At 37.3% G+C, this 22577-nt stretch overlaps 1 protein-coding gene across 2 annotated transcripts in view; it reads left to right on the top strand.

Annotated features, from left to right (window-relative positions):
• Positions 1-22577, top strand: part of APAF1 (apoptotic peptidase activating factor 1) — a 66142-nt gene that overhangs the window by 17410 nt on the left and 26155 nt on the right. For both annotated transcript variants that reach the window (XM_019641739.1, XM_019641738.1), the window contains exons 10-18: positions 1092-1223; positions 3604-3717; positions 4168-4352; positions 8169-8295; positions 9251-9376; positions 12134-12265; positions 12936-13061; positions 16915-17076; positions 21200-21328. In XM_019641739.1, coding sequence (XP_019497284.1) covers positions 1092-1223; positions 3604-3717; positions 4168-4352; positions 8169-8295; positions 9251-9376; positions 12134-12265; positions 12936-13061; positions 16915-17076; positions 21200-21328 — 1233 coding nt within the window. The remainder of the gene's footprint in view (positions 1-1091; positions 1224-3603; positions 3718-4167; positions 4353-8168; positions 8296-9250; positions 9377-12133; positions 12266-12935; positions 13062-16914; positions 17077-21199; positions 21329-22577) is intronic.

Below are 22577 nucleotides of genomic sequence, written 5' to 3'. Positions count from 1 at the left end.
ATAGTGTTGGGGAATCCGGGAAGGGGAACAGACAAGTTGCTGTCCTTTTTGTTCTTCAGTCTAGTTGTGGAGGACGTTGCTTCACTGACCCATGTTGGTATTATCATTGCGCTCTTCCCGGGTGAGGCAGTCGCTCACCGGCCATTGGATGGCTGCTCACAGCGGCTCATGGCAGGTCACAAAAGCTCACGCCAGCTGTCAGCCAGCCCCACTGCAGCCTGTGCCGTCGCGGGCGACTCACAGCAGCCCAGCTCCAGGTCGAGCTGTTGTTCACCATCTTAGCTGTAAAGGACGCAACGTCATTGACCCTCATATGTGGGATCTGAACCGGGTTCCTGCTGCTCAGAGCTGGCGTTCCAAGCAACTTGTAACCAATGCGCCACTCAGCTGGCCCTTTTTTTTAAATTTTTATTTTGTAGTAATTTTAGACTAACAGAAAACTTGCAAAATAGTACAGAATTTCTATGCATATACCCTTCCCCCAGCTTCCTTCAGCTTCCCCCAGTGTTAACATCTTGCGTAACTATGTTATCAAAGTCAGAAAATTAACACTGATACAGTGCTGTTTACTAATCCACAGACTGTATTTGAATTTCACCAGCTTTCCCACTAATGTTCTTTTTGTCCAATTCAGGATCCCATATTGCATTATAATTGTCATGCTTCCTTGGTTTTCTCAAATCTATGAAAATTCCTCAGCTTTCTTTAGCTTTCGTAGTCATTGTTGAGGAGTAGTAGCTAGTTGTTTTGTACAGTGCCACTTAGTTTGGGCTTATCTGATGTTTTCTCCTGACCAGATCAGGGTTATATATTTTTAGCAAGAATACCACAAAAGCGATGTTGTGACCTTCTTGGTACATAATCATATCAGGGTGTTGATATATCTTACTATAAGTGGTGTTAACGCGGATCACTTGGTTAAAGTGGTGTCTGCCAGTTTGTCCACTGTAAAGTTACTATTTTCTCCTTTTAAGTATCTTGTGGGGGAGATTCTCTGTATCTTCTTAAATAGCTTTGGAAGCTGGAGTTACTGTGATGTTTAGGTTTTTGACATTGTTTCTGTCCTCTGAAATGTTTCATTTGGGCTTTAGGATCTACATAAGAAGATAATCACTCAGTTCCAGAGACATCACCAGCCACACACTCTCTCATCGGATCAGGAGGACTGCATGTACTGGTACAGTTTTTTGGCCTATCACATGGCCAGTGCCAATATGCACAAAGTAAGATGACCCATTTGAAAATTATTTTCTTTTATCTTACTTGTATTGTGTCCTATATTTAGAATTTTATTAGTAAAAATAGAATTTTAAACTATGTCAGTGTTTTTGTTTTTATTACTGTCTTTACCTGCAGCGATTTAATAAGGTACCTGAGTAATTACAGTAGATGAACCACCTAAAAATTCACTCTTCTTACCAGGAGCTTTCCTTTATGGGCAGTATGAATTTGTTTTTAAATTTTGAGAGGAAACGGAGGGTGAGAAAGTGTATTCATTCATTCAGTAAATGTTGAGTGCTTGTCATGTACTAGAACTGTTCTTCATTATGAGGATCTGCCACAGGCACAAAGTCCCTGGTGTCACTGAGTTTACATTCTGGGGGCAGACAGTGGACAAACACATTTATGCTATGTCAGGGTTAGTAAGTGCTCAAAAGAAGCAAAAAGCATGGAAGGAGAAAGAAAGTGATGACATCATGGTAGAGTCATCATGATTTGCCGATGGGTTTGATGTGCATTGTAAGAGAAAGAGCAGTCAAAGATGGCTCCAGGCCTGTGCAGTGGGAAGATTGCAGCTGCCATGAACTCAGGTGGGGATGTCTGCAGGTAGAACAAATATTTTTCCGGGGATGAAGGGAAGATATAAGTCTGATACACATATTAAGACATCTAACTGGAATTATTGAGTACATAGTTGTATATATGAATCTAGATTTCTGGGGAAGACTATGGACTGAAGATAAAATTTGGGAATAATCTGCATGTAGGTGATGTTTGAAGTTATAACTACCAACTAGCTACTAAAGATGTTAAGACTTTGGAAAACCATATGTACTTTGAGTAATTTTTCTGTGCTTAGGTACATTATCTCTTGGTTACAAAAATGGTGTTGTAGCCTGCTTGTTTTCACTTAGTAAAATATAGTTTATGTTTAATAATCTCTATTGGAATAAAGGTATTCCAATAAATATCAGTGCCCTAGTTTTTTAACCAAACTGTAATTGTTGAGCATTTAGGTTGTTTTCAGTTTTTTTGCCCTTATGATGCTGTAATGAACATTCTTGTTTGTCTTTGCACCTGTATTATTTCCTTTGAAAATTCCTTAAAGTGGAATTACTGGGTCAATGCATTGTTTTAAAAAAACTTTTGATATGTATGATAATGTGGCATTCTGTTTCTTCTCACTTTTTTAACCTGTTTTATTCTGATGATTGAAAATGATGGTTTATTTTTATTAGAAAAAATTATAAAAACTGGAAGAAAATGAAGATCACAACTATTGCTAATGCTTTTGTGAATGCTTTTCTAGATCATTTTGTTGCTCAGATACACACACTTATTCTTTAAAACCAAAATGGGATCATAATAGAAATAGTCTTGTTTTTTTTCCATTTAATTGTATTTCATGGTCATCTTTTATGTCACTTTATATAGAATGAGGTAATTTTTAAAACTGTATACTATTTCATTGTATAGCTACATTATGATTCATCAGTTGGTTATGGACAATTAGATTTCTTCAGCACACTCATCTAATTATTTTCTTAGGACATATATTTATTAGTGTCATTTCTGGGCCAAATGGTGTGTACAGTTTGAATTTTAATGCAGATTGACAAACTGTCTTCTAGAAGGGTTTCTCTGATTTACATCACTACCAACAGTGTATGAGAGAGAGTGTTCATTTCTTTCTTCTCATTCCAGCCAATATACTTGTCATGCCCTTGAGTCTTTAGAAATCTGATATTAATATTAAATCTTTGTTGTTTCACTTTGATTACCAGTGAGGTTTTTGGCCATTTGTACTTTTTGCTTTGTGAATTGATTCTCATCCATTGCCTATCTATTTTTATATTGGGGTGTTTATCTTTTTTTAACTTCTTTAATTTCCTATAAAAAGGAATATTAAGCCCTCATCTATCATATGTGTTATAGATATGTTTTTCCTGGTTTATTTTTTGTCTTAAATTTAATTAGATTATTTTCTACTATATTGAAGATTTGAGTTTTTATTTTGAGTAGTTAAATGCACCGCTATTTTTCTTTTTGGTATTTTGCTCTGGTGTCATGTTTTCAAAAATTTCCTTCACCCTAAGGTTACAAAAATATTTACCTGTACCTTCTAGTATTTTTTTAAGTTTTCTATTTTGTATTTAAGTCTTTAACCTAACTAAAACTTATTTTGAGTTAAGGTTTGAGGTTAATTTTATGTTTCTTTGGAACTATTGATGTGTTGTTCCTTTTTAGTTGCTTACTTTTCATCTTTAAATTTGAGATATCTGCAAAGTTTCTCTCAGTAGTGTTAGGATAATGATGGTAGACTTAAAATTCTTTGATCTTTTTAGCAGGGCACCTGATCTTAATTATTATTATTTTTTAAAGGAACTTTGTGCTTTAATGTTTTCCCTGGATTGGATTAAAGCTAAAACGGAACTCGTAGGTCCTGCTCATCTGATTCATGAATTTGTGGAATACAGGCATATACTGGATGAAAAGGTATGTATTAATATAAAAAAAAGTTTTTAAAGGACATGCTTTTTGACATTAAATTATAGGTTTATAGTGGGGATGAGCAGAATAGAAGGGGCAAAGAAAGGTAATTCTTTTATTTTGATCTTTGATTTTTCTTATTATTTCTCTTCCAAGCCTACTGGGAATGTGGGAATGTGGCTAGGATTAAGCTTTGAAAGTTAAGCAACTGAAGTGTTCAGTGTTTTTTTAAGAAAAGAATGTGTTAAGAAAGTAGTACTTTGATAATGAGAATTTTACCTTATGTTTAAAAGTCTGAAGAAGGTCATTATATTTGTTACCTAATGGTTTGCTATTTAATTTTAGCTCATAGAGAATATCTCATTTAAACCTGTAAAGTGACAAGATCACAGAAACCAGAAATTTGTCAGATCTTGGCTCTGGTTATATTTCTAAGAGATTTCAGTTTGTTCATAGGACTGTGCAGTCTGTGCGAATTTCCAGGAGTTTTTATCTTTAAATGGACATCTTCTTGGACGACAACCATTTCCTAATATTGTACAATTGGGTCTCTGTGAACCGGAAACTTCAGAAGTTTATCGCCAAGCTAAGCTGCAGGCCAAGCAGGAGGTCGATAACGGAATGCTTTACCTGGAGTGGATGTAAGTAGGTTAGGAGAGAAACCAAAGGGAGCAGAGTGCTAATGATATCATTATTTTTTCAGGTAGTGAATAAGTTCACTCTAGGAAGATTTAACTACAGTTCTTTGGAAAGGGCTGGAACTTTTAATAAGCATTCTTACTTACTGAGAAGTTCTAGAGGAGAAACATACATTTTCAAAGAGGCCATAGAAATAGATGCTTGCCTTGTGGCATTTTTGACAAGTCATCCTAAATATTAACACCAAATGCTTTACTTATTGTAATACAGTAAGTAGTGAAGAGCATGGGCTTTGAAGTCACAAACCTAGGTTTGGGACTCAGTTATAAAATCTAATAGTTTTGTGATTTTGAAGAAGTTATAGGTTACTCTCTTCTCTCATATGTAAAATAGAGATAACAGTCCTTTGAGGTAGGTACTATTTTTGTGAAGATTTAAATGAGATATTGGATATAAAGAGATTACCACTTTGCTTTGCACAAAGCCCATATTAAACTTCCACTGAATCATGATTCTTTTAACTCCTAAAAGAGGCCATTCAGTTTTGCTTACTTTAATCTTACCAGTTAGTAAAAGGAAAGGTAAACTGCCATCTTCTCAATGCCTGTTATATACAATATGCTCACATATGTTATTCATTTTATCTTGAAAGCAACCTGATAAGGTAAATACTATTTTCCCTAGTTTGCAAATGAGGAAAGTGAGGCATAGAGAGGTTGAGACTTGATTAAGCTCATGTGGCTTGCTGAATGGGATTTCAACCCTGGGCCTGTGTGCTTTATTTTCCATGATTCTTCTATATGTCATGCTTTTCTTATAGCTAGAAATAGTAAGTGTGAATGGTTGTCTTTTCACATGTATAATTTACGTATGAATTCAACTCTAGGTTGATGTCTGTGATCTTCATAGCCCTGGACCCTCTTTCCAAAGAAGTCAGGTTGCCATGGGTGATTCCCCTAATTCAGTTCAACAAACATTTGAATTTCTGTAATGTGCTAAGTAAGCAGTTACTAGGTGCTAAAGCTCTTCCTAAGGAACTCACAATCTATAATAGTAGTAGAGAAAGAAGTTTAAGCAAATAATTACAATATAATGTGATGAGTGCAACAGAAGTATGTATAAAATAGAGGTAGAACTGAGAAGTGGGTAATTAGCTTGAATGGGTAAGGAATTCTGGGAAGGACCAATGAAGGGAAAAGCTTACAAAATTTTTATTTAAAATTAAAATTTAATTTTTAAATTTTTATTTTAATCCATGTTCCTGATTTTTTTAAAAAAATCAATATTAGAGGAATGTAAAATGAAAAGTCAAAGACTCCCCAACCTCCCCCACCTTCCCACTTCCCAGAGTTAAACATTCTTTAAACACTTTCTTGGGAAGAGGTTTCACTCTTTGGAAGCAGCTCCCTAACTACCTGAGGCTAGGTTAGATCTATCTATACTCCAGAATACTTGTTGACCCCATATCATAGCATTGTCTCCTTTTATGGTGATTGTCTGTTTACTTGTTTGTCTCCCATAATAGTCCTTACTTTCTGAAGTATAGAAGAGTTTGGAGGTTAAAATAACAGGCTGGCTGTAGGATTGCCTGGGCTTTGCTATTTATTAGTTATCTATAACTAGGGAAAGTTATTCAACTTCTCTCACCCATTTCATTATATTGTGAGGATTAAATGAAGAGTGTGTGTATAGAAACATGCACACATCCATAGTGTGCTTAGAACAGAACCTAGATCATAGAAAGTGCTCAATAAATATTAGTTATTAAGAATAGCTTTAGCATATCGCCTGGTGCATATAGTTGGTATTCAGTAGACATTTTTGGAAGATTGATTGCATTCATGTTTTAGTTAGTGGTTGAAATGGAATTTTAATGCTTGGTTTGATAATCAGATGGGCATAGGTTTTTTTTTTAAAGATTTTTATTGGGGAATTGGGGGGATGGGAACAGTGCTGGGGAATTGGGGAAAGGGGAACAGACAAGTTGCTGTCGTTTTGTTCTTCAATCTAGTTGTGGAGAATGTTGCTTCACTGGCCCAAGTTGGCACCATCATTGCGCTCTTCTCTGGCGAGGCAGATCAGTTGCCGGCTTCTGGACGGCCGCTCACTGCGGCTGCTGGCCGCTCACGCTGGCTGCTGGCCACACACGGTAGCCCATGGCAATCCACTGCCACAGGGACTGCAGCCCACGCCGTCGCCGGCGACTCACAGCAGCCCAGCTCCAGGTTGAGCTGTTGTTCAGCATCTTAGCTGTGGAGGGCAGTGTCACTGGCCCTCATATGTGGGATCCAAACCGGGGCCCTCTGGCATCCCAAGCGAGTTCTTAACCATCGCGCCACTCGGCCGGCAGATGGGCATAGGTTTAGTTCTTCTCTTATGAATTGTTGACTCTGTTATTTTTATTATTTTATGCTGCTGCTTTTTTCCATTCCATCAACTACATTTCAGTGACATTTAACCGTTCTTTTATAGAATGGTTAATCATTCATAGCTGTATTTTTAACTGGGTTTGACCAGGTCATAGTCAAAAAATGCTTTATTTTTCTGGATTAGAGGCCCCTTTTTTTCCCCCTACTGTAGAAAGTTTTAGGTTGGTATAAGCTTAATTTAACTATTTCAACTTTCAAAGATTATTTTTTCATGCATTCATTTGTTATTTATTTAATACTTTTGGCCACCTACTATATGCCCATCATTAATGACAAGTCACTTTCTGAGCTTTGTTTGGGGAATTGAGTAGACAGATCAAGAGGAAAGACAGGATTTTCTCTGATGGTGAACTTGCCTATTTTTCTTCCAGGTTCTCACCACTGTAGTTGTTATAGTTGTTTGTTTTATCACTTCTAGGTAAGTGTAATACTTACCAGGCAAGGTCTAAGTCTGTTTTACCTTTGAGTTCCCTTTTTTCATTTGGTCTGTCTTGTGAGTGGTTAATTTTTTAAAAGAATAACAGCATTGATATCTTTATGTGCCAGGTACTGTTAAGAGCACTATCATTACCCTGTTTTTACATACAAGTAAAGGAAATTTATTAGGTTAAGGAATTTGCATAAGTTTACACACCTGATAAGGAGTAGAAGTGAGGTTGCCCTTTAGGTTTATATAACTCCTAACCTTTTACCTTAAATTAAGCACAATACCATTAACATATTTACTTGTACTCAAAGTGACCGACATTGAAATTCCGATACTGTTCTAATACTTCATTTTAAGTATACAGTACACTCCTTGACCCTTTAGCCCATGATAAATAATATAATATTTATATTAGTGGAATAGTTAATCAGTAGACTAAGATACAAAGAAAATGACATTGCTTTTTCTTTTTTTCTCTATCTGAATAATTGTAGTTAGAGAAGAGTGGTTTTAAAGCACATCATCATAACAGTGGGTGTAGTGTCATACTTTAGTTAGGAAATGGATTTCATTTGCCATGTCTACTTTCCTTTTGAAAAATATGAAGATTTTTGTTTTTGAAGGTATCCTTATATAATGTTTTCTCTGCACATGTTAATGTGTCAAAGGAAAATGGAAAGTGATGTGTATTTGATTAACTAGATTTCTTCCAACTCAATGACATTTGTAACACATAGACAGGTTGTTTGATATAGGTAATATTTCTCTTAAAATGCCAATTTTGTTATATTATGCTTTTTCTTTGGGTGATCTATGCTGTCATTTACATGTTGGTAATTTAATTTAAAGAATTCTATATTTTTGGGAACATGACTATGTTAAAAGACAGTTTATTACTGAAAGAGAAGAATTGCTTTTCCTCTCATTTATTGGGTTTCTGTTCATTTTTTCCTTATATTTAGAAACAAAAAAAACATCAAGCATCTCTCCCGCTTAGTTGTCCGCCCCCATACAGATGCTGTTTACCATGCTTGCTTTTCTGCAAATGGTCAAAGAATAGCTTCTTGTGGAGCTGATAAAACCTTACAGGTAAACTATCTCTGGTTAAACATTGAAATGGGCATGTACTGAATACTGTGCATATTCAAGCACACAAATATTAAAATTCGAGAAGTTTGCACATTAGAAAGAGAAATCCAAATCACTTGAACATTTTATGAAAGCTTTCTCTAGAGATTTAAAAGGTATGGATGTGTGTTTTCATAATTCTAAACTTGCCAAGTGACATAGAAGTACCTTTTACCCTGCCAGTTAATTACCATCATCCATGTGCCAGATAATGATAAAGCGGAAATAATAATTGTTAAAAGACATAAGTACTTCATAGAACAGTGAACAGGGCTCTAATTGAAAAATAGTGATTAAGTAAAATACGTATTTTATCACTGGCTCAGGCATAGAGTCTTCTGACAGTAAGAAGACTGTAAGTAGGAATTGGACTAGATTACTTCCTAGGGTGCTTGAAGGAATTTCCGTGAACCTCTCATTTGTTTTCTGAAAACATGAATGAGTGCTTTTCTTTAAATTTGTGCTCTACCTTTTGATTTTGAAGGAATCAGAATAAGATTAGTTAAACCTTTTATATTAGGCTAGCTTTATTCTTTGCAAGATTATGACCATAAACCTTATTTCTATGTGTAGTTTATTACTTATTTTATTAAAATTGGCTTTTAGCCCCAGAAAGAAAGTGTATTGCATTCAGTGTTTTCTATTTGATTGTTAGGAATTTGCCAAACTAGTGGCAAGAACAGAAGCTGTAGTCTGTCAGTTCTTTTTATTGATATTGCAAATGTTTAACAATGGATAGTTCTCTATGTTAAAACATACAAATTCTGACAGAAATTATGATTTTTGGAGTGATTTTCAAGGTTCATTACTGTTGCAAAATAACAATGATGAAGATCTTTTAAGGAAAGATTTTTATTGAATAATGGCTCATGGTTAAGTGGTATATAGTAAAAAGATTTTGTTGTTGCTTGTGCAGGTGTTCAAAGCTGACACAGGAGAGAAACTTCTAGAAATCAAGGCTCATGAGGATGAAGTGCTTTGCTGTGCATTTTCTACAGATGACAAATTTATAGCAACTTGCTCAGTGGATAAGAAAGTGAAGGTAGGGAAACGTTTTCCTCTTGAGTTGTCACCACAGAATTCATTTTCTTTTTTCATAATAGAGGGGCCAGGGTAAGTAGGGTTGAAGGATTTTTGCCTGTTGACCTACTAACTTGAGGCAAACCAGTTTTTATTCATTGTAAATTAACACTGTCTGAAAACCTTTTATTTTTATGTACCAGCAGAAATTCCTAGGATGATCAGCCTGATGACCAGGCAGCTGGGAAAATCAATTAGAAATTAACAAATTTGCCTGCCATGTATTGACTGGTCTGCGGGTTAAATATCAGTTGAAATCTTTGAGTGCAGTGTTGGCAATGTTACTGTACAGAATTATTGTCTGAGATTGGATTCTGTTGTAAAATATATAATTTTTGAAATGCAGCCCAGATTTTTTTTTACCTTTATGAACAGGCTTATATTTCATGCAAAACCAGATGCATGAACAAACTAATAATTAGGTTACTAGTCTAAAATTAGAGAAAAAATCATAAGCACAGAGTAATTTTTATCTTTGTTAATTTTTCTTTCTTGTCCCTTGTCCCTAAATTTGTTTTCTAGCCAAAACATTTCTGTGGAATTTAAGAGATACTGAAGTCTAGGGAGAAGACTTCAGTATCTCTTTATCTGATAAGTGGAAGGGGAACCTCAGCTCAGCCTTTTCTCAAAGGGGTTGTGGAGTGCTGAATCTGGCTAGGTGAGGTGGGTCTTAGTGGACCTGGGAGCAAAAAAGTTGGCTGGGGAGTTTTCCTGGTGTTTGCACCCACTTGAAAAGGTCTCTGTAGTATCCAGACTAAATACAGACCTTGGGAAAATCTACTTTTTTTTAAAAGATTTTATTGGGGAGTTGGGGGAGGGGAACAGAGAAGTTGCTGTTGTTTTGTTCTTCAGTCTAGTTGTGGAGGATGTTGCTTCACTGGCCCAAGCTGGCACCATCATTGTGCTCTCACGGCAGCCCAGCTCCATGTTGAGCTGTTGTTCAGCATCTTAGCTGTAGAGGGCAGTGTCACTGGCCCTCATATGTGGGATCCGAACCGGGTACCTCTGGCATCCCAAGCCAGCTCTTAACCAACGTGCCACTCGGCCGGCCCGGAAAATCTACTTCTTGATAGATTGGACTCTCTAGTTGGCTTTGTAACCAACCAGTTAATTCACTCCATAGCCTCTACTCTGAGTCAGACTTGGAATTAGCTACTCTGAGCAGTTCCAGAGTCAGTTATGTGGAGTAAAAGGAAATAATACCAAGTTTCTGTTTTCTAAGAATTCAAAATGTAAAGCAAGAGGCAGAAATTAAAGGAACATCAAAGTAAAAGAAACTCTTTGGACCTCTGGGGAGTGCTTTGGTAATATAAAAAGAAAATGCTGTGGGAGGGACATTAGTACTTCTGAGAAGTCCAAAGCCCAGTGAAGATTCATTATGTAGTCTTACATAGTAATTGGAGTGGTGATTACTTTTTATTGTGAACTTAACACTGTGTGAGGATTTATACTACACACTTTGTATACTACATTTTCAGTTTCACACTACAACTTGCAAAGTAAGTATTTTTCAGATGAGGGAACAGGTTCAGAGATGAAGTCATTTGCCCAGCTCATAGTAACTAGTAACTAACAGCCAGGGTTGAAAGCTAGGTTTCCCTCAGAAGGTAAAGCTTTTATTTTTTATACTGAGCCGTCTGCCTTTTCTTTACTCATTGGTACATTGAAGTCAACAGAACATTTATCATGTCCTTGATCTCATTAGATACCATGCATGTGCAGGGCAGGGATAAGTATTCCCAGTTTACAGAGGAGGGAACTGAGAGTTAGGTAAATTAAGAACTTGACCAGGGACATACAAATTGTATCATGGCAGAGCCAGTTTTTGGATTTCTTACCTCCTATCTGAAGTCCATTCTCCCATCCCCTTTATAATGCTTCTCTGCCTTCCTTCATTCATATGAACATGTGAAATCTTGTCCATGAAGAATATAAAGTTTTCATGAGATTATAATTATGCTATAGGGCCAGTCAAGTGGCGCAGTTGGTTAAGAGCTCGCGCAAGAGTGTGAGCTCTGAGCAACAGCGGCTCGATGCCCGGCCTGAACTGAGTTGCTGCTGAGCTGCCAACAGGTGGCAGGATGGCTCAGCCAAAAAACAATGAAAAAAAAAATAATTATGCTATAGAGAGACATATATATAGACTTGCAAATAATTTTTTTTTAAAAAACATCCCTGGAAGGCAGCTAGGCTCACCACTGTACCACCAGTGGATCTTGAGATTATCACGCTAAGTGAAGTAAGTCAGAGAAAAAATCGAGAACCATATAATTTCACTCATATATGGGATATAAAACTGAAAGCAACAAATGAACAAGACAAACAAACAAAATGTCATAGACACAGACAACAGTTTAGTGGTTACCAGAGGGTAAAGGAGACAGGGGAGGTAGAAGAGGGTAAAGGGGGTCAAATAAATGGTGATGGAAGGAGAACGGACCCTGGGTGGTGAGCACACAATGCAATATAGAGATGATGTATTATAGAAACCTATAGAATTTTACTAACCAATGTCACCCCAATACATTTAGTAAAAAAATAAATAAAAAACATCCTGGCAAAATAACCTACATATTTTAGGGAAGGGGAGGTATTCATGTTTGACTGGGAAAAATCTGGCAGACAGAATGGATAGCATCCTCAAAGCAGCTCACATTTGCTTTTCTTTATTTGAAAATAAAGGGTAATTGTAAATTTTATTTTTTCTGTTTCTCTTTAGATTTGGAATTCTATGACTGGGGAACTAGTACATACCTATGATGAGCACTCAGAGCAAATCAATTGCTGTCACTTCACCAAAGACAGCCATCACCTTCTCTTAGCCACTGGGTCAAGTGACTGCCTCCTCAAAGTAAGTGTGGGGAAAGAGAATTAGGTGCATCAATTTGTATACATATTAGAACATCTCCTTTGATTCTCCCCTACATTGTATTAATCAGGGCTCTTTTGGTTTCAGTGGTAGAAACTTTTTGTCCTCCCTCCCCTTTTCAGGAAGCTGAATTTTTTTCTTTCTTTTTTCCTCCAAAGAAAACTTAGATAGAAGCTCAGTGTGTAAAAGAGATAAGCCTATTTTTCTTGTTGAAGTGGGGGTATGGGCCTGCATTTCTGCTCTTTTGTTGTTCCCTCGTAGTGCCTTTTCCCCATCCCCTATAGTGCTTTTCAAGCATGTTCATGGTGATGTATTTTACATATTAGTTATTATTAGAGCTGAGTAAAATAATAATGATTCCAAACTGCTTTGTTAAAATAAGAAGTAATCGTTTAGTTATTTAGTGCTTAGGCTAAAAGCCTAGGCCAGCCTTTAAGTCCCTTCATAGATTTAGGTGCTGATCTAAAGGCTGCCCTATTACTTGTTAATCACAAGTTCACCTTTGTGTTTGACACCTTCTGTTACTCTGAATTGAACATCTGTTTGTAACTGAAAAAGATTAAATGAAAGGGAAGAAAGAACTTTACATAATTTCTAACTATTCCCCATTTAGGAGTAGTTTTTCAGTTATCTTGTTATCTTTTTCAAATAGCTCTGGGATTTGAATCAAAAAGCATGTCGAAATACCCTGTTTGGCCATACCAATTCAGTCAATCACTGCAGATTTTCACCGGACGATAAGCTTTTGGCTAGTTGTTCAGCTGATGGAACATTAAAGGTATGTTTTTGTTCATCATTAAAGTGGGTTGTAATTTTATGGGCTTAGGTTTGGGTTATGGAATTAGGTTTCTGTTTTTTACATTTATACAGAAAGAGCTTCTTCCTTCAACTTCCAGGAGCATATTTAATATAACTGTAATTGCTTATCATGGTGATTATTTGTTAATGGTTTATTACCTTATGCTTTAAAGTTCATATAATTTGAATTCCTAATTTTTAAGCATATATCATACAGTTTCATAAAATCTTTTGAGATCTGTGAGGTCAAATTGTAAAGGCCCAGCTCCAGGTCAAGCTGTTGTTCACCATCTTAGCTGTAGAGGGCAGTGTCACTGGCCCCCATGTGGGATCCGAACCGGGGCCCCTGCTGCTCAGAGCTGGCGTCCCAAGCCAGCTCTTAACCAACGCTCCACTTGGCCGGCCCTTAAGTACCCATTCTTATGATCAGTCCCCTTTTTAATCTTGTGTTATTCTTGTTTCATGGATGCATTATCTTTTATTTTTTTGTAGATATTAATAATAGTGTTTTTGAAGTTTTCATATTTTTGTATAGTTGCTGTTTTCTTTTTTCTATTTGTTAGTTTTGGTTTCTGTATACATTTTAGAAATATGTATTATTGGGTTGTTGGAAAAGTCATGATGCATTTTTGCAACGAAAAACAAAAATATGTCATAACTTTTCCGACAACCCAATAGTTGCCTGATCCTTATATATCTGTTTATACCAGGGGTGCCAAAAAAAAATGTACACATTTTAAGAGATGTTGTCTATGTGTATTACTTTTTGAAGTTGAATTGAATTATGGTAGTAATGTGCAGTATGACGTTCGCTCAAAAGACCGTGTTAATCAAATGAATGCTAGTGTCATTCACTATATTACAATTTTAAACAGTTTTTTCCTTTCTTAAAATGTGTATACATTTTTTGGGCACCCTTTGTATTCAGGAGTGCACTACGAAAAAACTGATAGGAAATTGTGAACTTTATTTATTATACGTTCCCCTGTAGGTTTATCTGGCTGTCATTTTTGATGGTCAGCTCCCGATGTCAGGCTCTTTAGATCCTTTGTGTTGATCTGGTGGGAAGTCTTCCGTCTTCTGCTTGTAGGGTGTAGGTCTGGCAGGCAAGTTCTGCGAAGATGTCTAGGCGGAGCGCTCATCTTTTGGAATGGAGACTGTTTCCTCATCTCCCTGCTTTCAGAATGGTGATCCTACTCTCAGCTGTGTCAGCTGTAGAGTAACCTTCTATTCTGCAGTCAGAGTTGGGCACAGCAACCTGGACTGCGTATTAGGGGAGGGGATTTCAAGGGACTTTCTTTCATCAGTTCCTCCTGATTAGTTCCACCTTTACCAGAAAGTACCCAATGCGACACTTCCTGAGCATTTTTGGAGTTCTGCCGTGTGAATTGGGCTGCTTCGTGGCTTTCCTCACTGTGGGCTCAGGATTCAATTTTTAGGAGTCTTTTTGTCACTTGTGTTTCTGTTTTGTAGCCTTTACAGTTTTGTTGCTGTTATCTCCTCCTTCATACTCCTTCACCTTGTGAATTATGCCTAGAGAGAAAAATTCTCTTTACTATTGTCTTAGTGGGTTTTGGGAGGGTGTGGAGATGAATGTGTGTATTCTATCTGTATCTTTAACCTGAACTCTATTTCTTTCAGTAATGCTGTTGTCTACTCACCTGTGCTTGCCACATGGAAATAATGTGCCTATTCACTTAAAGTTGATCATTTGTTGAATACTTACGATATGCCAGATATTGTACTAGGCATTTGGGCTTTAACCGGTTTAAAAAAAGCCTCCTGTCTTCCTGGTGTTGAAATTCTGGCTCTCTAAGGTGGTATAAAGTAGGCTAATCTTTAGGGAGGAGAGTGAGGTGACCACCTCAGCAAAAAGTGTTCCCTTAAGCGCACAGCTTGGGTATAGCATTCCCATTGTGCTGTACCTTTACCTCTCAAATGACACATTTGACATATCTGGTGTTAGAGTCATTTATGTGCTTGTCCTTCCTCCTTTATTGGCCTGTAAACTCCTTGAGAGTAGTATCTATATCTGATTTATTTGTACAACCTCAAAGTGACTACACAGTGGCTAATAAATGTGTTCAAGATAATAAACCTTTGCTGTGTCCTTCAAATCAAATTAAGACTTCTCAAACTCAAAAGAAAAATAAATTAAAATTTTCATGGACAGAATTTTGATTTCACATGTATCAAAATGTGATTGTAGAGCACAGAGCACTAGCAGCAGGGGACAGACATTGCTGCACTCGTGGTGAGAACTGCCGTGTGGTGGCAGCTTTCCCAGAGTGCTATTAAGCCAATATTGTTGGCTGGTTCACACTGATCTAGTGACACATCGTAAGCAGAGATCCTGCAAAATGATGTTGGATAACAACATTTCAAGGTCAAAGTCTTCTAAAGCTTTTACTTTCTGAGAGGATGAGGGTTATACAATTATTTCTTGCCCCAGATGGCTCTGTAATCTAAGCATTTTGTTAGGGTATCAGGTTGATAAGCGTGTGTTCTTCAGGCCCTGATGATAAACTATTTCAAAATGTGAGTTTTATTTAAAAATTGCCATTTAAACCACACAAGGGCCAGGGTACACATGGGTCCCTAAATACAGTGCAGTGACTTGCTCAGAATGAAATGCTGGTATTTACTTGGTCCCTCAGAGTGTGGAACTTTGTCACTCCTTGGACAGGAGCTCAAGTCAGGCCTACATGCAGAAGATGTAGTTTAGACAGATGTACTAAAATTAGGTAGGGTTAATTTTCTTTTTCTAAAACCCAGGCTGCTTGTTTTATTTTTCTTATTAAGAGGGAACTAGAAAGGGATTTCTCATATATTCTGGCTGATGTGACTGAAGCTTCTGGCATTTATGTTTAGATTTTTTTGGTCCTTTTTTAGTATCAAGAAAAGCTAATTATTGTAGTATCTGATGTCTCTTCAACTTATCCACAATTGTTGCAAGGCTGTATTTCTAAGTGTATATAATACTTTTCTAAACTCGAGAGATTTAAAAATGTGCCTGGCCAGAAAAGTTGAGTTTCCTTGGAGCTGTGCTTTGAAACCTGAGTTAAAGTCTGAAAAGCACCTTTTTTTATGTCCTTGTCTTTGGCCAACTCTTGGTCTGGGCATGGTAGCCATTATTAGTCTGTGAAGCTGGGACACTGCTCAAAGCCCAGGGAGTGAAAAGATGTGTCTTCTTGAAGGCCTTTGTCTTTGGTGCTGCTCAAGTGGCTCTGCTAAGTGAGTAGGTTTGTCTTTTGTATCCCATTCCTCAGGATCCAGTTGTTTTTAGAGTCCCGTCTGACCCCACCAAGCACACAAGGTGGCTTGCTTTCTTTCAGCATATTCTCTGTTTTCTGTTTTCAGGGACTTCCTTATGTCTCTGGATGCTCTGCTAGGTTCTAACTCCGCTGGGACTGGGTCTTGGGTAGTGTCCATGCTGTGCATACAGATATGAAGTGTAGCATACTCCATGCCTAGCACAGCAGAGGGCAGCAGTGGCAAGTCATGCATCTGCATCTCACTTTCTTCCAAACACATCCTTACTGTCATCTCTTAATCTTTAGCCTCCTCCACACCATGCAAGCTCTTTTAACATTTTACTTAGTTTTGCATTCTACATTTCAGGCAGTGCTTCTAATTTTTTTTTTTAAGGAATGTGCTGATTGCAACTGGAGTACTTAATTTAAAAGCCTTATAAAAAGTCATGCATAAGTAAAAATAATCCATTAGGTAAAGTGAATAATTTGTGGGATATTTAATCCAGGTGGAATTCTAGTGGTGTGATTTGAGATTAAAACTTAAATTTTCTTTTTCTTATTTCTTTTTGTAATTCGAAGTTTTGGGATGTGAAATCAGCCAATGAGAAGAAGAGCATTAAGATGAAGCAGTTCTTCCTAAATTCAGAGGAGCCTCAAGAGGATTTGGAAGTGATAGTGAAATGCTGTTCATGGTCTTCTGATGGATCTAGGATAATGGTGGCAGCAAAAAATAAAGTCTTTGTAAGTACTAGTATTTTAACAAGCCAAATTTAGTCTAATTTAAAGAAAATTAAAATTTCTGTTGATTTTTGCATTTTACATTGTTCATTGATATAAAGTATAGCTATATGATTTGGGGCAGGTCCCCTAACCTCTCATAGTTCTCAGAACTATGCTCTAGGGGATGTCACTAGGTCTTTTGAGAAAAGGTCTCCATAGTCATACAGATTTGGAGAATGTTATGTATTGATTGCATCCCCCATTACAGGTACTTGGTGTGTACTAACATATTTAAGGCCTCAAGAACTCCTACAGTAAAGAAACAATTTATGTTGTTTAATCAAGTGTTTCTCAAATTAATTAAGAACACGGAATACTTTCTGCATGACTTTTTGTGTTCTACAAGTTTGAATACATTGGTTTAGGATTTTCAGAGTGCTTTGTTACCCCTAAAATGTTATTATTTTGTGATTCTGATAGAGAGAAATGGCCATCAATGAATGAGGATGATTGTGAGATTTCGATGAAGTAAATGAGGAAGATGCAAAAAAAGTAAATGACAGGAAAATGCCTTCCTCCTTTTTCAAATCTAATAGCTTATATTTGTAGTATTCAGAGTGCTCTCACAGATCATTTTTTTTTTAAAGAAATATTCAAGGGACACAGCAGATTGCAGTAGCCCTATGATAATAAGGAGGCAGCTGAGGTTCAGAATGGCCAAATAATTTGTCCAAAGTTACATCATGATTTCAAGAGCCAGGTTTTCTGATTTATGGCTCAGCGACATTACAGTCTAATAATAATTTAAAAAAACTTGAATAAGAGATATTACAATTTTATTTGTAGCTTTATTGAGGTTAATTGACAAAAAGATTGTAAGATACTTAAAGTATATAACGTGATGATTTGATATATGTATGCATTATGAAAGGATTCCCCCCAATTGAATTAACATATCTGTTAACTCACATATTTACCTTTTTTTGGTGAGAACATTTAAGTACTACTCTCAGCAAATTTCAATTATACAATACAGTGTTCTTAACTATAGTCACCATATTATACATTAGATCAGACCTTATTTTTTTTTCTTTTTCTTTTTTTTTTAAGATTTTATTGGGGAATTGGGGAAGGGGAACAGACAAGTTGTTCTTCAATCTTCGTTGTGGAGGGTGCCAGTGGCCATCTGGCTTCCTGTCGGCATCTTGTGGCCTCTAAGCTCAAGGCACTGTGTTTAATCTTAGTTGTGGGGAGGAGGGGCGTAGCCACCATCCCATGCAGGAGTTGAACCAGCAGCCTTGTTGTTAAGAGCACACGCTCTATCCACTGAGCCATCCTGGCGGCAGCTCAGCTCAAGGTGCCGTATTCAGTCTTAGTTGCGGGTGGGCATAGTCTACCATCGAACAGGCAGTCTTGTTGTTATACCAGCTGAGCCATCCTACCACCTGTTGGCAGCTCAGCGACAGCTCAGCTTGGGCACAATGTCACTGGCCCATGTGGGAGTTGAACCAGCGGCCCCGTTGCTCAGAGCCCACTCTCTTAAGCCAACTCTTAACCAACTAAGCCACTTGGCTGGCCCCAGACCTTATTTCTTATAACTGAAAGTGTGTATTCTTTTACCAAACTCTTGCTAGTCCTCCCATCCCAGATATTACATTTTAAAGAACACTGTTAAAATATACCATATAGTTATATAAAAACTCACTGAGGGACTGTTTATGTTATTGTTACTGGTCTAGTAACTGTGACCCTTGGATCTTGGTTGTTCATAGGTTTATATCCCTTTAGCAGGAAACTGAAGGAAAAATACCACCTTTTGTGTTTTGTGAAAGACTATAAGAACAGAAAAGGAACCATTACATTTGTAAGATTTGAAGATTAAAAATGTTTTGGATTTTTTTTTAAAGATTTTATTGGGGAGTTGGGGAAGGGGAACAGACAAGTTGCTGTTCTTTTGTTCTTCAGTCTAGTTGTGGAGGACGTCGCTTCACTGGTCTATGTTGGTGTTATCATTGCGCTCTTCCCGGGTGAGGCAGTTGCTTGCCGGCCAATGGACGGCCACTCACAGCAGCTCACGAAAGCTCACACCTGCTGCTGGCCAGCCCCACTGCAGCCTATGCCGTAGCCAGTGACTCACAGCAGACCAGCTCCAGGTTGAGCTGTTGTTCACCATCTTAGCTGTAGAGGGCACAACATCACTGGCCCTCATGTGGGATCCGAACCGGGGCCCTGATGCTTAGGGCTGGCGTCCCAAGCCAACTCCTAACCAATGTGCCACTCGGCTGGCCCAAGATTAAAAATATTTTTGTTGTAAAATATATGTAAAATTTGTCATTTTAACCGTTTTTAAATGTACAATTCAGTGGCATTAATTACATTCACATTGCTTTACAACTATTACCACTATTTCCAAAACTTTTGCATTACCCCAAACAGAAACTCTGTAACCAATAAGTAAAACTCCCCACTCCCTTTTCCCTGAACCCCTGGTAATGTCTAATCTATGAATTTGCCAATTCTACATAGTTCACGTAAGTGGAATTACAAAGTATTGGACCTTTGGTGTTTGGCTCATTTCATTTAGCATACTATTTTCAAGGTTCATCCATACCATGTATCAGAACTTTATTCCTTTTTATGGCTACATAGTATTCCATCATATGGATACACCACATTTTGTTTATCCTTTCATCTGTTGATGGACACTTGGATTGTTTTCACCTCTTGGTTCTTGTGAGTAATGCTGTGAACACTGGTGTGCAAGTATCTGTTTGAGGCCCTGCTTTCAGTTCTTTTGTGTATACACCTAGGAGTGGAATTGCTGGGTCATATAGCAATTCTATATTTAGCTTTTGGAGGAACTACAATTTTCCATAATGTCTGCACCATTCCCACTAGTAATGTAGAAGAGTCCCAATTTCTCCACATGCTTGTGAAAACTTGTTATTTTCTATTATTTTATTATAACCACCCTGTTAGGTGTGAAGTGGTATCTCATTGTGGTTTGATTTGTATTTTCCTAATGACTGATGGTGTTGAGCAGAATTTGAACATTTTAAAAGATATGTTCTAGTGAGAGAAGAAAATAATTTTATGTTGTATGAAGTGCCTTTCTATTTTAAAAATCTAGACCAGTTCCTTACTTTACCTGCTAAAATAAAGTTACCCAAGATCACCCTTAACTACATGTAGATCCCAATTTCTTACTCTTTGGTCTCTCCATTGTCCTTTTCAACTCAACTCTTGTGTTGTTAGCCCACTCCTATTGTTAGGCCTTTTCTTTTTGCCACCCAGTAATTGGGACAGCTGCCTAGTCCATATTTGCCAAGTTTCCTCTATCTCTCTCAGCCAGTAGTTCTTAAGAACAACCTGTCCTGGGAAGTTTCAGTATGATTTCTTTGATGCCATGCTGCTTACACATCTGTGCATTCACAGAACATTGTCATGGCTCCTGTTGGAAGCTATGGAAGCTTTTTTTAAAGACTGCCTTGGTTGTAAATCGCTGTACTTATTATATACATTGGTATAAATGTTTTTAATATTTGGCAAAAAGTTTTGGAAGAGTATATTCAGCATTTAAACATCTTTTAAAAATCGAAATGAAGAAGCTTGAATTACTCAAAAATAGTTCTTTTTTTGGTTCAAAAATGGGAAAATGATTCATTGTAATGGACTAATTGGTTAGCTCTGAAGAGAACTAGAAGTGATTGAGCTAATTTCATTTTAGCATGCCTCTGCTCTGTATTATTTTGATCATCTTCATTTGTGAGTATCCATTTTCTCTTGAATAAACAATCATTAGGGAGAACTGCTCTGTATGTTAATTTGGCTAGTCCATCCATTTATTCACAAAGATTTTATTTCTTTCTAGGCCAACTTGAGATCATCTGTGATAAATTTCTTTTATAGGAAACATGTTTCAAGATGAGCAGTATTTTAAACGTATACATATATTGATTTGTATCTTAATTATGACTGACAATAATTGTGCCAATTATCAGTAATTATATTATTTTTCCAGGATTTATACTTTATATTTGAAATGGGAGGATATTCTTTTAAAAATAAATTTAGATTCAGTTTGGGCATAGCTTATTTTAAAAAATATTTTACTTTCATATATATCTCTCTTTTATGTTGACAGCTTTTTGACATTCATACCAGTGGTCTATTGGCAGAAATCCATACAGGCCATCACAGCACCATCCAGTACTGTGACTTCTCCCCCTGTGACCTTTTGGCAGTGGTGGCTTTGTCCCATTACTGTGTGGAGGTGAGTAGTTGAATTTGCTTTGTGAAGTCTGGGTCTCCAGAGGTACAGAGATGATGAAGAATGGGCTGCTTAAACCATTAACTGCTGAGGATGTTTTCTTGAGGAATTATAGAATATTTTCTTCATAGCATAGTGACCTATAGCTTTAGGATATTAAACTGTATAGCTTTATTACTTTAGCAGTGATTAAAGACTTAATTTGACATTGTGACAAATCATACTGGGGATGATGGTATCATTTAACAAGTAATTGTTGAATGGCCAGTATGTGCCACGATCTGGAGAAATAGTGCAACAGATGCCAAGAAACATGACATCTCTTAAACAATATAGGGATAGACTCTTCTGTGAAAGAAATGATGAGCAATGAGTCCAGTTCAGATTTCTTAGATCACTGAGAAGGCTAAGATGGTAGTTAAATTTAGAATCGGTTAACCTAGGATGTTCATTGCTAAGCACTAATGAATAAAATGACTCTTATAAATTACTTGTTTATATTTATAATTTTGCACTTACCTGATGATAGATTTTATATTGAGAGCCTGTACCTAACTGGCCCTGGAAGAATCCCACCCAGTGATTGCTAATATTTTTCAAAAAGCAGTGAATTTTCTGACATTTTTCCTCCAAAGAAGGATTTGTTTTTTCCAAGCTTTGTTACTACTCATTCCTTGAAAGAGTTTTACCACCAGGTAATTTGAAGCCCCTTGTGATTATAGCCCAAGAAGATGGGGATGGGCCTTTATCTGGAAATAGGGAAATTCACCTGGTTTATAGGTTGTCGTCAAAGGAAGCCTGACTGCCGCAAGCACTTCTTCTGTGCTGTTTTGTGCTTATTTCAGCAATGAGAGTTTGCCAAACTTGCCTCTTACTATGAAGGTGTGTGTGTGTGTGTGTGGGGGAGAGTTGTTGAGCTATAGCTCTTCAGCATGGAGATACAGATAAAATGAGAGTGAGTGGATGACGTCCTCCTAGTTCTAAGTGTAGCAGTGCAACTAACACTGAAGAACTTTGCTGCCAAGAATCCTTCCTTTGGAGGCAGAGGCAGTGAGTGCGAATAAGCACCTGTCCTGTTTGAAACAGTGGGAAGAGTTAGGGTGCTGTGGGCAGTATTCTCTTAGGCAGAGGCCTTGGATCAGCGGTTCTCAACCTGTGGGTCGCGACCCCTTTGGGGGTCGAATGACCCTTTCGCAGGGGTTGCCGGGTCCTCCTATGTGGGCGTGTCTGCATGTGGGCCTGGAGACGGATA

Source organism: Hipposideros armiger, unplaced genomic scaffold (assembly GCF_001890085.2).
Source record: "Hipposideros armiger isolate ML-2016 unplaced genomic scaffold, ASM189008v1 scaffold_63, whole genome shotgun sequence".
Lineage (NCBI taxonomy): Eukaryota > Metazoa > Chordata > Mammalia > Chiroptera > Hipposideridae > Hipposideros > Hipposideros armiger.
The sequence above is the reverse complement of the archived record's forward strand: the minus strand, read 5'-3'. Positions and strand labels throughout refer to the sequence as shown.